The sequence below is a fragment of the Trichoplax adhaerens genome, genomic scaffold, assembly GCF_000150275.1.
Source record: "Trichoplax adhaerens TRIADscaffold_38 genomic scaffold, whole genome shotgun sequence".
Classification (NCBI taxonomy): Eukaryota; Metazoa; Placozoa; class Uniplacotomia; order Trichoplacea; family Trichoplacidae; genus Trichoplax; species Trichoplax adhaerens.
In genome coordinates, this window is record NW_002060978.1 from 242,299 (window position 1) to 259,345 (window position 17,047).

The following is a 17,047-nucleotide window of genomic DNA, read 5'->3' on the forward strand; positions in this document are numbered from 1 at the left end:
GTGACTAATTAGTTTGATTATCCTGATGTGCCTTTCTCATGAAGTTTTTTTAAACACAGATTCCATACCCTATCAACAGTACCTACTAAGCAGGATAGAAGATACTGTAATTTAAAAATTCTCTGTCATCCAGTTTTTAGCCAATTCTTAATATAAGCGCACAATAAATCCAAATCTCCATAAATTGAACTCTTGTATTACTATGCAAGATTCTGCTGAGACAATAAGCACGCGCGATACTTAGCAATTTGCTATTTAATTCAAAATTTCCGTTTGTTAAGTCTATCAACATCTGTTACCTGCTACTGTATTTACAATATCGATAGGAAGTTGCATGATTAACATTATTCATCATAGTTTGCCGTTTTAGAATGAAATGCAGAATATTGTACATAATCGTAGTACCTCGTGAGATTCAGTAAGATCAGTTGTATACATGTAACATACACATTAATGGTTAATGATAGCATTAAATTTAACCCTTTCGCTAAGGCTTAAGTGAACAGTTCATTCATGGCTTAAGTAGTTATTATTATAGCCAATTATCATCTTAACTAGGTACAAAATAGAATTAACTATTCCGTGAATAATTATAATAAAACCAGTTTTGCATTGATTATCATCCAAATATTGCCCATGTTTACCGGTACTTTGCAGATTGAAAAATTGAATCATTTTTATAGAGCAACTACTTAACTAATATACAAGTTTGAAATTCTCTATCAGGCAACTTCTAATAGTAATATTCCAAGTAATTTAAAGTAGATCACACAACAAAGCTATAATGAAAGCCCAAAAATGATGATCTTGCATATGTCTGCAAATACTTATGATCTTACTGACGCAAAGGAGAATCAATTCTTCCGTTCAGTTGTCATAAGTAATACTGATACCATCACTAGTAAATCAATATACTGCGGCAAAAAAACATGAAATGAAAATACTTCTATCTGCGAATTCTTGCTACTTTAGGCATCTGAGAATAAATTTAAGTTTTGAATTGTGGCTCAATATTATTTCTACAGTATACTATTGAAATCATTCCCAGTAGTTAAAGTAAAAAGCGTTTATTTTTAAGATTTCCTGGTTATCATCAGAGGATTACATCTACAAAATGTTGCCGTATTGCATGGGTAACAGAGAATTAATTTTATCCCTTAAATTATTGTGATTGCTGTTGATGCCATCACAAGTAACTACAGCGAAAGACTAATAGGCAATTGAGAATTAGTTATATCACTTGAATTCTTATGAATACTGTCGATTCCATCGCTAGTAATGATACTCAAGTATAAATTACCATTTTAAGATGATTTTAGTCTATCAAGAATTATATGTAAATCTTAATATTGAATGCTAAGGTTACTAGTCATTGCATTAGCAATTAATACCACAACATGAACTGAACGGAAGACTATCGTAACTGTAATATCCTTGCTCCAGGCTATTTTTTTCTTTACTCTTCTATTTATAGATGTATAGAGCTTGAGGTATGATTCTAGTCAGTATGAACTTTTTATCGCGTTGCCTAAAATAAGGTATTTCATTTCTTACTGCTTGCTCTATCGATGGACTCGAGGCGACTACTAGTGCTTGTAGTGAATACGGTTGCTATGCCCAACCAATAACTTCTTTATTCATATTTTTCTGGAAGTGTTATTAGCATCTGTTAAAAATTACTATACAGCATGCGGTCTCCTATATTAAGCAGAAGGCTTCTTCTAATACAACTCCTTACAGCCCGCTATTTTAAATTTATGTACCTTACTAAGTATTATGAGAGAAAGAGTTGATGAAATCCGTTCGTCTCCTGTTTACTATAGTCTTAAATACGACGTAGAGTGCTATGCCATGCTGTGAGTTTCCTACTTGAAAGTGAAAGGGATAACCCCTAAACGATAGCCTTGAGCAGTTTCATGAAGCTATAATTCACTATCTATGGCAACAACTAGGCATGGCTATATGTTTAATTGTCTAGTATAATTTTCAAGTAATGATAGTTGATGCTTACCGAACGAAGTCATCCCTTAGCCTGGTAGCCTGTATGGCAATAAAATTAAACTTTGATATCTTTGTGGAATTAGAAATGTGCATTAACTGTAGGCTCCAAATGATAGCATGTGATCGATTGCATTAGGTGTTGCACCTGTACAAGGGCCAAAGGAGATTAATCTGAATATAAATCGTAGATTTCATAGAATGAAATAAACTTATTAAAGACAATACATACTATGTCTCAGTTTAGATATTACCGTTGCCATATAAAATAAACATTTGAGGAAGCAAATATGTCCGATGGATAATTAAATACATTTTAGAATCGGCGATATCGTTATCTACTCTACGCTACTATAACGCAAGTACACTGATATTATTCATTATAGAATTTACATTTTATTTATTTGCCCTTACTTTAACATTATCTAACAGATGGAATGAATTGCAGCCAAATTCAGTAGTAGACGATTTAATAATTTGAAATGAGTGTCCTACCATTGGAATACTTTCAATCAAAATATTATCATGATTAAGTTCATTTTATGGCAAGTAAAGCTTAGAATACTCTAAATAAAATTGTCTAAATCAAATTACTAGCCTTCTAATGGTAGCATGGGATCAATAATATGTGGAGTTTCAAAGTCAAAAAGAAGAAATCTGAATATAAATTCTAAAGTTTATCGAATGGAACAGCCTTATTAGAAAAGACAGCACATACATATTCCGCAGTTTAGATACTACCATTTTCATATTAAAATAAATATTTGATGAAGCGAATACGTTCAATTAGAGTATCAAATATATTTTTAGAATTAGTGATGCTATGATCTACTTTACTTTACTCTATTATATTTCAAGCGTACTGATATCATACATTCTAGAATTTTCGTTTTAATAATTTGCCCTCAGTTTAACCCTATCTAACAGACAGAATAGATTACAGTCAAGTTCTTTATGGAGCAATTAATGATTTGAGATGAGTGCTCCAACGTTACGATACTTCCAATCATAATATTATCCTGATTAAGTTGTTCATTTTACTACGAGTAAAGGCTAGATAAGTCTAAATCAAATCACTAACCTTCCGACGATAGCATGTGATTAATTATATTTGGAGTTTAAAAGTCAAAAAAGAGAAATCTGGATATAGATTCTAGGATTTATTTAATGAAACATACTTATTTTAAAGACAGTACATACATATTCTTCAGTTTAGATATTACCGTTGTCATGTAAAGATAAATATTCGAAAAGCAAATATGTAAATTAAATTATAAAATATTCTTTTAGAATTTGCGATGCTATTATTTATTCTACTCTACCGTATTGTATTTTGAAGTGTACTAATATTGTACATTATAGAATTTTGAATTTTCGTTATAATGATTTACATTAAGGTTAAACACTATCTAACAAGCGGAATCGATTATTGTCGCATTCAGCATTAGGCGATTTAATGATTTGAAATGAGTTTCCTACTATCAGGGTAGTCCCAATTATAATATTATCCTGATTAAGTTGTTCATTTTACCGCAAGTAAAGCTTAGAATAGTCTAAACTAAATAGTCTAAATCATATCACTAGCGTTCCGATGATAGTATGTGATTAATAATATTTGAACTTGCAGTAGTACAAAAGCCAAAAAGGAAAAATCTAAATAAAACCTAGATTTCATTTAAGGTAGCAAATACGTTAAATTAGATTATAAAATATTCTTTTAGAATTAGCAATGCTATTATCTACTCCACTCTATTATATAATAAATTTAAGCGTATTAATACTGTATGTAATAGATTTTTCGTTATAATAATTTGCTCTCATTTTTAATATTATCATGATTAAGCTATTTATTTTACAGCGAATAAACCTTACAACAGTAGATCTATCAAAACGGATAGTCCTTGCAGAGATAGTAAGGTAATACGCGTAGCTTTTAGGATAAATGAACACATTGTGGTATTTTTTGATTGACTTTGATAGAAACATTTAACAAACGACTCTTTTTTGATATTTTACAGTAGACCTAGCCTATAAAGTTTAATTATGGATGTTTTCCATGGGCTACTAAATTACATTATACTGTAATTTAGTAGTCCGTGATATTTTTAGCAGGAGAAGTATAGAGTAATTTATTACTCTAGACAAACTCATTTTGTCATCAACGATTAGTGATTGGCCTACGCGTATTCCCCATCAAAGCTTTTGCTGAGCGTAAAATACATTTTGTAGGTCTCTAGACACTATTAACACAGCCATAAAAGGCAAAAGTAAGGTGACAATAGTTATGAAGTAACAGACTTTAGAGTTTAGCTCTGTTCTGACACTGTTGCAGTTAATTTAATTAGTCAAGTAAACTTCAATAATTAATAACCAATAATATTTTTGCGCTGGACAGTGGTAACTATTTCTATCAAATTCACTTTTCTTTGTAATTGACATGGATACAGTTTTGAATGAGCTATACGGTCATGCTCAATTACATGAAAGATAAAATATCAAGGTTAAACATTTAATTAATATTTTACCTAAAATGGCACGCCAGAATAAATCTATTATGCCTTATCAATATATGCCGATAAGAAGATAACCTTATAATGCAATTGACATTTTATTTTCCACGTTAGCATATGCATTGATTTTTACGCAATTTATTTATTTAATATAAGTTGAAACCCTATGGTTAATAATTATAATCATCAAGTTTAGTTCCCTATTTTAAGTGTAAATCTAGCCAAAATCTTGCTGGGAGATAAACTAACAATTTGATTATATCTATACAGTCAGTTATATTGTAAATTTAAAGCATTGCTTCCTTAGCTTACGTTTCATTCCTCTAGGCAATAGCAATAAGGTAAAACAAGAGTAATTGTAAACAATCATCTTACGATCAAAGAATTTAGGTGATATAGCGAAGCCATAGCTAGGGACAGAATTGCTAGTTCTATAGTTTGCTATCGAGCATTGATTATGAAAGAAAGATTACGATTGCCAATTTTCATCATCATCATCATCGATTTGTTACACTTAACAATTCATTGTACAATTCAAACTTTGCTTTTGCAGCTGATTATGAATGAGATTTTGTTATATTAATAAATTGGATTGAATAGAATAATGAAGATAGGGGAGTTTATCATAATTCAATTCATATTTCTAGCACTAAGCAATAAATTGATCTGAACATTTTTAATATTATCTACTCTAAATATGATAATTTAATTATTTTTTATGGCTTGAATTAGAAACACGGAATCAATAACAAATGATGCATCGCTATCCGCACTTCAACCGATATAAGGAATACCAAAGCTTAAAATGAAATTTTCGTTTCATTTTTGCTATTCTATGCTACACAAGAAAGCGTTGAGCCATGTTAACCTTGATGATAGATTATAGATTCTAAGAATTTCTCATTTCAATGACTGAGCAGCCTTTCTTTACAGTTAAAATTTAAATATGAATTGTTGTTTATGATCCTATGCAAGAATTCAATCAGATAAAAACGTCATCATGGTATTACTGGGGCTTCTTCTTCTTGTTCTTTTGAAAGATCTAGTAGGATGAATAAAAAAACTATTAATGAATATGCCATACTACACGTATTAATTAAGCTATTCTATATATAATATCCTTAGATAGATCAAATTATGAGATTATTAGTCTGAGAAATGTAGTTGTCTATGATCAGTAATTACAAAGAATATTCCTTCTCTTTAATAAAGATAATATACATCAAAAAGCAACAATAATTTAATAATTCATTATAAGGAGATCAAAGGTTATCCCCAGACAACAACTTTTATTCAGCATTTCCATCTGCTGTCATTAAAGTCTGAAGCTATTGCAGATTTATTTCCGTAACTTGGATATACTGAAGAATTATTATTATGTATTGTAATCAAAAATTCAAGATCCAGTAATCTTCTACGTCAATTTTCTTATAAGATTAAAATGGATATTAATAGTTAATGATATCGTGAAAACACTGTATTGCAACATCTTTCTGACCAAGATATCATTGATAAATGTTAACATTATTTATTTACTTTAATCAACCAAAGCAAAACTAGTTTGGGGTATAAGATAATAATATTGGTATTCAAGGCAACATTTGTTTTCCAAAGCTTCTGTCTTAGTTCTGTTTGTTTACGACGTTGAAAATATTTATTCTCAATTATCAGTCACTATAACTAATTGTGTTAGATATCTGTAAGAGTAATTTACTGATTATTATATCTATATGTTCTAATTTTGCTCCTAAACTTTCATTAAAATCAAAACTGATAGATAAGACTTCGATAATATTTGCATTTGGTTTCAATCTGGCAATTCGCCATTAAATAATCATATTATTTTATTGTATTCTATTAATTTGTTTTTCTTCCGGTAATTTTTGGTAGTTGTAAAATACTGCCACATAGTATTACTTTTATAACTTTAAACATTGGATAACATATTTTATTTTGTATTTTTAACTGATGCAACATAGCTTACTTTTATTTACTTATAGTGATAAAAAAGTATTCGATTAACTCTTCTATTTTGTTGTATAAATTAGATGCAGCTGCAAAATTAAACTAAATCATAATTGATTGATAAATCTGAATGTATTTGGGGGAATTTACAGCGTATCTATCGCTCAATTCATGTAATTGTAATAAAGAACTGAATTAAATCTTGAATAAATGAACTTAGATGTGTATATAGGCTAAATAATTCATCTTTCCTATCGCTAGCTGCATATTAAATTAATTTCATTGTAAAATTGAAGGAATTTCTATTTACCCCAAAAGCTTTCAAGTTGCTTCGGGCGACAAATTCTTTAGGTAATTTATCGTCACGAAATGAACTGACTTCTGCTTCTTGGCGTTCTAAATAATGATTTAATAATTCTCCAAGATATTCCTTAGCCCAGCTTTTGGGTAATTTTAAAAGGACGTATTCATCGTCGACTTGATCATCTATTTCAGATATGGCATTATCCTTGCGCTTTTCAATCATTGCATGCCTCGACGGATAGGCATCAATCATTATTGTCGCCATGCATAATGTAAAGACCAATAATGTGATCTGGATATATTAAAAAGAAAAAAGCATTAATAAATACAGTATATTCATTTGAATATCTGCGATATCATTTTCCCAAGCGAGCAATTATTAATCAGTGAACATGTCAACATATTCAACAGTATATATTATTAATTACAGTAGTGAAATTGATACACGTATAAACAGTTTCAGTCATTGCTTAAAAATGTAGAATTGATATATAAACATCATTAAACATGTAGAATCATCAGCAATAAGGTATAGTTACTGTACAAACGCAAAGACAATGAGTTTTCCTAAAGAGCGGAAATAGAATTAATTTTTTTCAGCTATAGCTCTAATATGATATAACGCTGATTTTTGTAATCAAAGAGTAATGTAGCTAACTAAAATGCTTATTATGTCATATTGAAATCAATTATTTCTCCTTAAAAATAACATTATTAACAGATTTGAAGGCTATGTGTGATATGCGTAAGAAAAGCTAGACAATTGCAAGTATAGAATATGAAAAGAAATTTAGCAATTCTCTACTACCAAGCTAAATAAATTCTTATAAAGACATAGGAAGATTCATGGCGGTTTTATTCATTGAATTGTTAAAAACAATCTTAATACGTTATATATATGCATAGAAATTTAAGATTTTATATTCTAAAAGAGATAAAATCAGCTTAGGTCAAACGTTTGTGACGACTGCTGTTAGAGTAACAACGAGAACGGTATTCTAAATCATAATAAACTTGGATGAGAAGTAAAACTGGCATAGGATTAAACTTTTTAAATCTGCTATAGTTGAATTAGGTAAATTAGAAGGTATATAGGAAATTTATAATCTCTTTTAACTGATGGGCAAGTAATTGATATGGCTAGACAAAGAGATTAAGGAAATTAAGAAAGGAAAATTTATGAAGTTTAACTATGTATTACAGCAGTCACACGGTTTTTATACGAGCACCTTTAACTTAATCATTTAGTATAATAAATTTTTAGGCCAATAAATAAATGATTCAATCGCTATCGAATTAAAATAACTCGATTTGAAACTTACCTTCATGGTGAAGTGTTATATATTTCAACAGTTTAGGCAAAATCCGTAAAGGAATTAGAACTTCTAATCGTAACGATTGCGTATAATGAGAGATTGAGAAAACTACTCGTCTTATATACTATCGTCGACGGTGGGAGTTGTAGACAAGTGGAACGCAGTCAACACCCACTGCTGCTGAATAAAAGCGTTGTAGTAATTAAATTTAATTAATAAAGAACAAATAATATCTTGAATAATACGCCACCTATTAAAATAATGAATTGAATTTAAGGTAAAATGTGCACATGTATGATTGCTGATAGCGATGACTGGCATATAATTGTACGCCATAAACTAAAGATATGACGGAAATATGCTGTAATTTTTAGGTCATTAATCTGTTAAGGAAAAGATAAAATTGAATTCAAATTAGACAATGATGTTAAAAATAGGCAACAGCTGACAATAAGAATGGAAGTTTTTGCATTATTATTATGATTGGAGATTCATAGGTCATGTTAGCAGAATGTATTTTCAAAGGGTAATCACGATTTTCAAATAAATAAAGAATAGAAGAAAATAGATCAATTACTGGCTCAGTGATCCATTCTATTCAAGAAATTAATTTAATATAGCAACTGACGTTAAGGAGGAAATTGCTTTCTTGTTTCTTGTACTTTAACGTTGTGAAAATTAAACTAAATAGTTCCATCGATTATGATCGATAATTACTTCAAGGGAAATAATATATTAATTTAGTCTAACGAACAATCTAAGCTGAAAATTAAATCTAATGTTGTCAATTCAATAAAATCAAAATCGATTGTATGCGGTCTATCATTTTCTCTTATCTAAAAATAAAATAATATAACACTTTCCCTTCATTCAATGAATTTTGCTGCATTTTTGTTATCTATTTATTGCTACAGCTATTTATAAAATAATCATTTCAACTGATGAATAGCAATATCCAGGCAATAGATTAGAAAGATAATAGACAATAGATCGACCCTTACGTGATAGATATGTATGTTGAACTATTGCAGGTATTATTTTCAGTGTGAAAGTTATTAGGCTTCAGGTGTCATTTACGTTGAAAAGCAACGCTAACTTTCAATAATTTCGATTGGAGGGGCTAAAGAATTTTAAATTATTCTTTACGGGATGATCAAAAAGAAACAAAGCGATAAAGTCCCTCTAGTCATTTAATTTCAATTGGCAAATGATTTCCTGCGCTAATGTAAATCAATCTTATCAGCGGATAATTTTGGAAAACTTTCTTTTTAGTTCTCCGTAGATAAATTTTATCATCATCGGATGATAACATGGCTCTTGGCGTGCTAGGGTTGATTAATAATTTATAAATAACCCTATTTTTATATTATTTGTAAGGCGAGTGTGGATTTAATCAACAATTTGAATGCATTCATCAGTATTCGTTAAAACTAAGTTAACTTCCAACAAGAGTTGAAGTAAATTGTAGACAATAGATTAATTATTATGTTTAATAGCGTAGTCAAATCAAAGTTAAAAAATCAAAGTATTGATAAGAATATTCTCTCGGATACTGACAATGACTCAATAGTATAGCAATATCGGCTGGACATATGTCTAATCAATCAGTTTTTTGCATATTACTTTAGCGAAGGCGATGATGGACAGATATTACTAAAAAGATTTTGAGTCGCCTACATTCGTTCGCTATTATGTTTATCGCAATCAATTAGTCAAGTAGAACAATTGCAATATTAATGTAATCTAATCCAAGTTAAAAAATTTCGCCCTGATATTGGTATTTATAGACGATGAGTATTGCATAAAAAGCGTACGAAAGTTTCATTTTTTATCGATTCCATTTGATTAATTTAATATACTCTCATCCGCCTCAATATTAATGAATACACGAGGAAGTTGTTTATTCTATAGTTGTTGATATAATTAGTTCCAATAAAACTTTTTCATTAATATCTACTCCAATTGAAAATCGCATTCCCTAATCATATTATAGGAATAGCGTCCTAGATTTCCTTATCTCTATCAGCCACTTTATCTTAATTGATTCTCATAACATATCAGTTTCCATATCCTAGTAATACTTGTTCTGTGATTGATAGGAGCATTAAGATTATGCCAAGCTATGATTAACTATTGGAATTCTTATAATTTTCACAGGAGATACTTCAATATGTGCTACAATAAATGACAAATGAAGAGTCGCAACATTGTATTGATTGTAATTTTAACAAGATAACCATTAATTTACTGTTGAAAAGTTAAATGTCAAGATTTAATTTCTTAGAAATATGCATGCTATTCTGTAAATTGATGTAACCATGATATATATGATTCATTTCGAAATTAATTTTGCAAGGCCTATAGTATCACTTTTTCTAGTTGTTTATTTTATAAAATCAATATTATTCATAAGAAATAGTGGTGACTTTAACTCTTTACGGTAATGCATTTTATAAGTGTAGTAGTAAAATAAAGTAAAATATTGTGTAACGCAATTGATAAAAAAAACTTCGTTATAGAAAAATACGCCAATTTAGGGCGAGAAACAGTAATCTATCACTGTATCTTGTGCAAATTGAGTGTCTTATAGCACTGGTTATCTATTTTACCTAAATTATAAATCATAACCAAGTAATAACTTCCTGATGGGAATAGAATAGAAGTAAGATAGCTTCCTGTTATTAAAATATTTTCTCTATCAGGTATATTAGTTACCGTTAGCCATTTTACACGATCATTCAATGAAGTAGGATGTTTCTATCAATTAGCTCATCTTATTCTCCGTTAAAGTTATCTTTCATATCATTAGGTTACCTCCTGTTCATTGTATCTATCTTATGGAGCATTTTCTTGCTATTAATTTGAAAGAATTTATCGTCAGATACAAAATCCAAGCATTTATATCAACAAAATATAAATAAATTTTTTCAATAGGATATAATAACCATATAGACGTTGTTGACGAAAAATAGTGCTTATGTTGATTGAATTACGTGTCCGCTTTAGAGTCTTTTTTTACTTTAACCATGTATTAATGACGTAGTATCTAATATTAATCAAGGATAGTGTTAAAAAATTAATATATTAATATTATTTTTGTTGTTCTATTTAAGCTAATGATGTTTTTGATAAGAAGCTAGCTAATATCTTGATCAATTCAGTGTGGAGTATTGCTGATGAAGTCGAGATCGATATAACAGTATAAATAATATTATTGCCCTAGGATATCTTCCCTAATGAATAGAAGTCGTTATTTAAGTAAACTAGTATAATCTAGTTTGTATTTTTAGAGGAGATAAATTAATTTACTTTAGCAAAACAACGGATCAAAGTAAATAGCTATCGAATTTCTACAACAAAAATGATGCCGATGATCTCTATCTGATTCACCATTTATTTAATTACTTCAATCTGTTGTCTTGTGTTATGAATTTAATGTCATCATCAGTGCTGTCTTCCTTGATCGAACATAATTAAATGTTACGCTAGAATTATTTATATTTACGGCAGATTATAACAAATACGCTGTAGTATTTTATTGAAATCAATGTAAACATTTATGAATTTCAAATTACCATTTGGGTAGAGATTACAAAAATGATTTTAATTAAGTTGCTTTTAAGCCATCACGGAAATTTCGATAGCGTAAGTGGAATTGTTGCTTAACAAAAATTTTGTAACTCATATGAAAATTTATTATACCTTATGGTTAAACATTAAAATACAACAAACAGGATGACGGAGATGTTTAATCATTTTTCATCTTTCAATCTAACTATTAAATTTGATAGCGAACAGTTACTTTGATACTCCAGATCAGTGGTAGAAATGCTTGTAAACAATTTAAATAAATCGTTATAGATTTCCTAACATTACGTAACTACAGAAATAACCCGAATTGATAGAGTTTAAGCCACACTATTTCTGCGACATAAATTATATTAGATAGGAAATAGATTGCGTGAGTGAGAGAAATTCGATGCTATTTATAGAAGCATTACAGAAATATTTTAAATTTTCTTTGAATAAGAATGTATTGAGCAATTTTAGTATTTTAAATTCTAATTTAGAAGGAGAAAGATATAATCATCTCGATTATTCTTCAGAAGATGCAACAGTAATAGATTCGTTTGTAGTAATAACTGCAAAATCTGTTCTTAATCTATCGGCGAAGTTATAAAAATGGAAGTGTCCCGTAAGACTTCTTCGATAGACACATACCATTACCATCATTACTAGTCAAGAAAAACCTCTGATAGTGTTAGATTATGACTATCAAAGCTTGAAATTTCTTCCAAAATGAACATATTCTTGTCGTCCACACATAAACAATTATTTTATCTAATTATATATACAGTGCTCTCATACTAGACTCACGAAAAGGTATGAAAGCGTTTATTTGCACGACATTAATTAGTTCTCATATTATAGATAAAGCTTAAATTTTGTTCATTAAAATCGGTAACTATTAAAATCAATATTTATCAAGAAATTAATGTAAAGACCTTAAGGATATAGAAGCAGGATACTCAGTGTAAATCTGGCTTTACACCCTATACCATCTTAAGGCATAACAGCCTTACTTAATTTTCAACTTGAGTCTAATACAAAGACAGTCAAAGATTCACTGTAATCGTTTAATATATGCCGTACAGTAATATAGAAGAAGAGAAGGCGTAATTATAACGTACCCTTTCAATATTTAGATAGATTCCCATTTGTTACAATTTAATGTTGTAATTGTTTACTACTAATAAAATTATTTATTTAAAGTTCATGAAACCGCTAGTATCGATTTATATTTCCGCTATAGAATAGCTCAAGTCAAACTGCTTAAAATAGCTTCGTTCGAAATTAAAACCAATAAGTCTAATTCACCTTTTCATAGGATGTATTAAATCTATTCTTAGTATCATCCTTCCTAATATCATCTTACGGACACAGAAAGCGTTATTTTTTTACGTAATGGAATTAGAATTGAATAGTAAGTTGCTTTTTTCAGAGATTCATCGATGATATAAATTATTCGATTCCGAGAAAATGTGCTGTGAGATAATTTACCTTTGTTCGTAAGAACACTATTTAAAATTGCGCTCAGTTGCGGAACGCCTACTAATTTTAAATACATATTGAATTATATTACTTGTAAGAATATCATTATTGTGATTTATTGCCTAAATTACAATAAAGTAGAAAAATGGAATTATAGCAATTGATAAGAAGAGCTAAATTTAAACGGCATAAAAATCAAAATAATTGAGCTCTGATTGCTTTGAAAAGAGTAGCGAAATGATACTGAAGATATACGATTACTTTTCTCTAATTTTATATCCATTCTTCCTTCTTTCCAATCTCAGTAGTGTCTATTAAACAGTAGGCCAGAAAGACGTTGATAAGTAGTGTATATCTTTATGTAACGAAGCTGTCTTCTGAAGTGTTTACTAAATTCTGTTTAACAAGATCTTACGTTTTTCGTTAGCATTAAGTGAACATGACAAGGACGGAGAGAAATTTCTCTCTTAACTCCTTAGATTCTAATTTTATAGGCTATTCTATTATTTGCCTATTCACCATTTTCTCAGCAATTCCATTATTATCTCGTCACTAATAATTAAAAAATATAGCTATTTCATAAACTATTTGCTTATAAAACTATTATTTCTCTTTATTACTAGAACGTTACAGTAGTTGGTATAATTTATAGCTCTACAATTCTTAAAAAATAGAAAGATCTTCTATTTGATTGTAGTGTATTACCAACTTATGCCAATATCGAAAGTCAAATGAATTAATAGGAAGTAACATTTCTTGTATGCGATAGCAACGGCTTCATATTAAAAGAAAATTTTTATTTGATATGCTAATTAACATTATTGGAGATAATCTATTTTCCAATAGAGTACCTCTATAATCAACTGATTATATTCACAATTTATTGCTAAATGAATTTTTCTCACTTTTGATTTCAATTTAATTCGAATGAATGAGTTATATTTCGTATGTGATTTTTACTTAAACAATCAATCATATTGAATGATATAACCCAAATGATAAATTGCAGAAATATTTTTATGGTTCGTATAGTTAAAAATTTGGTAAAGACAGGAGAACACTAATCCAAGAAGAAATCTACTTCCGATAGACTTATTGAAACTACGATAAAAACCAAAGTTTTAATGGATTGTCGTTTTTATACAATCAACTAATATTGAGTCGATTAATTGCATTCTTCTTATGAGATTGGATGCGTCGATTTAGATTTCATTTTAATTGATCATTGACGCGGAAAGGTAATTTTAAATTACCTTTATTTCTTTTGACATCTATCCTGACCAGCAGGACGTATGCATTTGTGACCGACTGCGACTTTATTCAAATATCAGAAAGTAGCTGGCATTAATGACTTCGATAACAGCCGTGATGCCATCAGAAACTAAATCTTTCTACACTACCTTCAATAGCTTATGTTGATCCTTATTCATTGTTCAATAAATTAAAGCGCAGTTGTAATGTGAAGTCAAATATTAATGTTAGATTACCAGTTGCAATAATACGTATAAAATAATTTTGTCGTAGTAATTGTTACATTATTTGTAGTAACCTGACATTATACTGCTAATATATTACACTAATTAATCGATAATAAGGGTAAAGATTGCAAATACCTTACGCAAAAGGAATATCGCTGATATTTGCAATGATTAAATATTAAATTTAATCATGTTGATATTAATATTGATTTGTAATCATTGACATGTAGAATTAAACTTGACTAACTACTTTATGTCAATAGTACTATTGGGAAGTCTTAACTTTCTGGCTACAGTTGTAGATTCACAAAAAATATTTTAACTGAGTGACTATCATTTCCATCATCACGTCGTTCAACTTTCCGCAAACAGTGTATTTGTTTCTTACTATCAGTTGTTTAGCTACGCAAAAGTCAATAGAGTTTTATCGATAAGATAGCGAAAAGGTCATGAATAGACTATTATAGCATGAAATCATTATAATTTCTAATATCAAGTCATATTAAATTCTTCCTGTAATCGTTTAGCTACTCTGCATTTTACAATAGCTTTTCTGTGTAATAGGAAATTTTTAATAACTATTTCAAGCATAGCGATGTCATGATTTCCTTCTTGGTAAATTTTAACTTTAGATAAAATCGATTGCTGCTGATAGCAATTTATCTAGTTTGAAAATTTAAAAGAATACGTTTATTTGCAGATGCATATCATATTGAAAAAAGAACTTATATATGTATGCCTTATTTTACAGCGATAGTCCAAATTTTCTATTCTAGATATCTTAACTTTAATTAACGTTAAACTCTTAGGGTACTATACACTTTACTAAGTCAAATTTATTTCAAAATTTTTATTTGATACGGAAAGCAATTAATATATAATAGCTTTATTGCCAGGAAAGCCTTGATTTACTTAGCAGAGTATCCAATTCTTTGTGCTAACGTATTCATTTATTTAATGGCCAGATCATTGTTTCTATTATTGAATTGTCATTAAAAGCGTATTTAGTAATAATTTTCTTAGAAAAAGAATCCTAATCTATCTACCATCTGCTCAGAATTACTTAAAAAGGGGCGCGTCTTGACAAGCTTAAGAACATTACATCAGCCATGACAGTGCCAAAATATTACTATGTTAGGCCGGACTACTTTAGTTTTTAATCTTAAATATCAAGAGAATTTTAATTGCTTGTGATGTCAGGATGTTATTAATCGATTCCTAGGATTGACCATAACAAAGACACTAACGATTTTATCCTAAAATTTATCTTACAATTCTACTATTTACTTAGCACCAATTCTAATACCAGCTTGTCTATTTACTACTTCAAAGTGATTAAAGAATGCTAGTTCATATTCGGCATTCTAATGATAGTTAATTTAGTTACCTTAAAATCTTTATTACAGCAGGTTGTAGGTTACGTTATTTAAAGCGCGAGAGTCGAATAGCTACTTTTTGAGGAACTTCCTTCCGGATTTGCTTCCAGACTGATTGTTACCTAAAGCTCAAGAAGCAAGCAAATATCCTAACTTCAACGATAGATAAATTCAAAATTCGTATAAGAATTAAAACACGTTTAAATACTGCAACACTAATGGGCGACCGATTGATCAAATGAATTAATACATTATAAAATTCGGTGTTCTTCAATGGTGATATATCCAGGTAATAAAACCAGCTGGATCTACTAGAAAATAATAAATAGTAACGTTTTTTTTGAAATATGATATCCTATTTTGAGCAGCACACTGTTGGCATCGAAATAAACTCTGTCGTATGAAATCTAATTATCAATGTTAACATGAAACAAAATTCTGTGTGGTTGATATCGATTTAAGAGATCTCAAAAAATGAGCAGATACTATCTGCCGAAAATACACCCCTTTATCTGCTCAAAATTACAACACTTTATTAGATTTAGTTAGTATCTAGCGAATGCTCATAATCATGGTAAGAATACAGTAAATGATTGATTATCACTATTATTTTAATATCTAATGGACATATGTCACAAACAAGCTTTGCAACAAGACAACGTAATATACGATTAATAAGTCAATTCCTTGAACCACGTATCAAGGAACGATATCTGCACTATCACAAACACTTTTGCTCTACTAGCAGACTACACAAAGACTTAAACGCCTCGTATTTTACGTTAAACACTAAGTTTGAGAATCTTCTTTATTTCACGATATACTGCATTTATATACTATTGCTCAATAGTTCATGAGTCATAGTTAATACAATTAACATTGGAATCATTTACTGAATTATATAATAATTTTAGCTACTGCTCCCTTAATGCAGACAACAGTATTTACGAACATAGTCATGTAATGACTAATACAGAATAGTTAGATTACGATATGTCCTATCACGGAGCATTTCCATGATAAGTTACAATCTACCATAAGTAAATTAC

The 17,047-nt window shown here is 29.3% G+C and overlaps 1 protein-coding gene across 1 annotated transcript; it reads right to left on the bottom strand.

Moving 5' to 3' along the window:
* Positions 1-6,741: 6,741 nt before the first annotated feature.
* On the bottom strand, positions 6,742-8,104 carry TRIADDRAFT_62229 (uncharacterized protein; the record flags this gene model as incomplete). The annotated part of the gene is made up of 2 exons (XM_002118162.1): positions 6,742-7,068; positions 8,099-8,104. The coding sequence occupies 2 exons, from the start codon at positions 8,102-8,104 to the stop codon at positions 6,742-6,744; spliced, it is 333 nt and encodes a 110-aa protein (XP_002118198.1).
* Between the last annotated feature and the right edge of the window lie 8,943 nt (positions 8,105-17,047).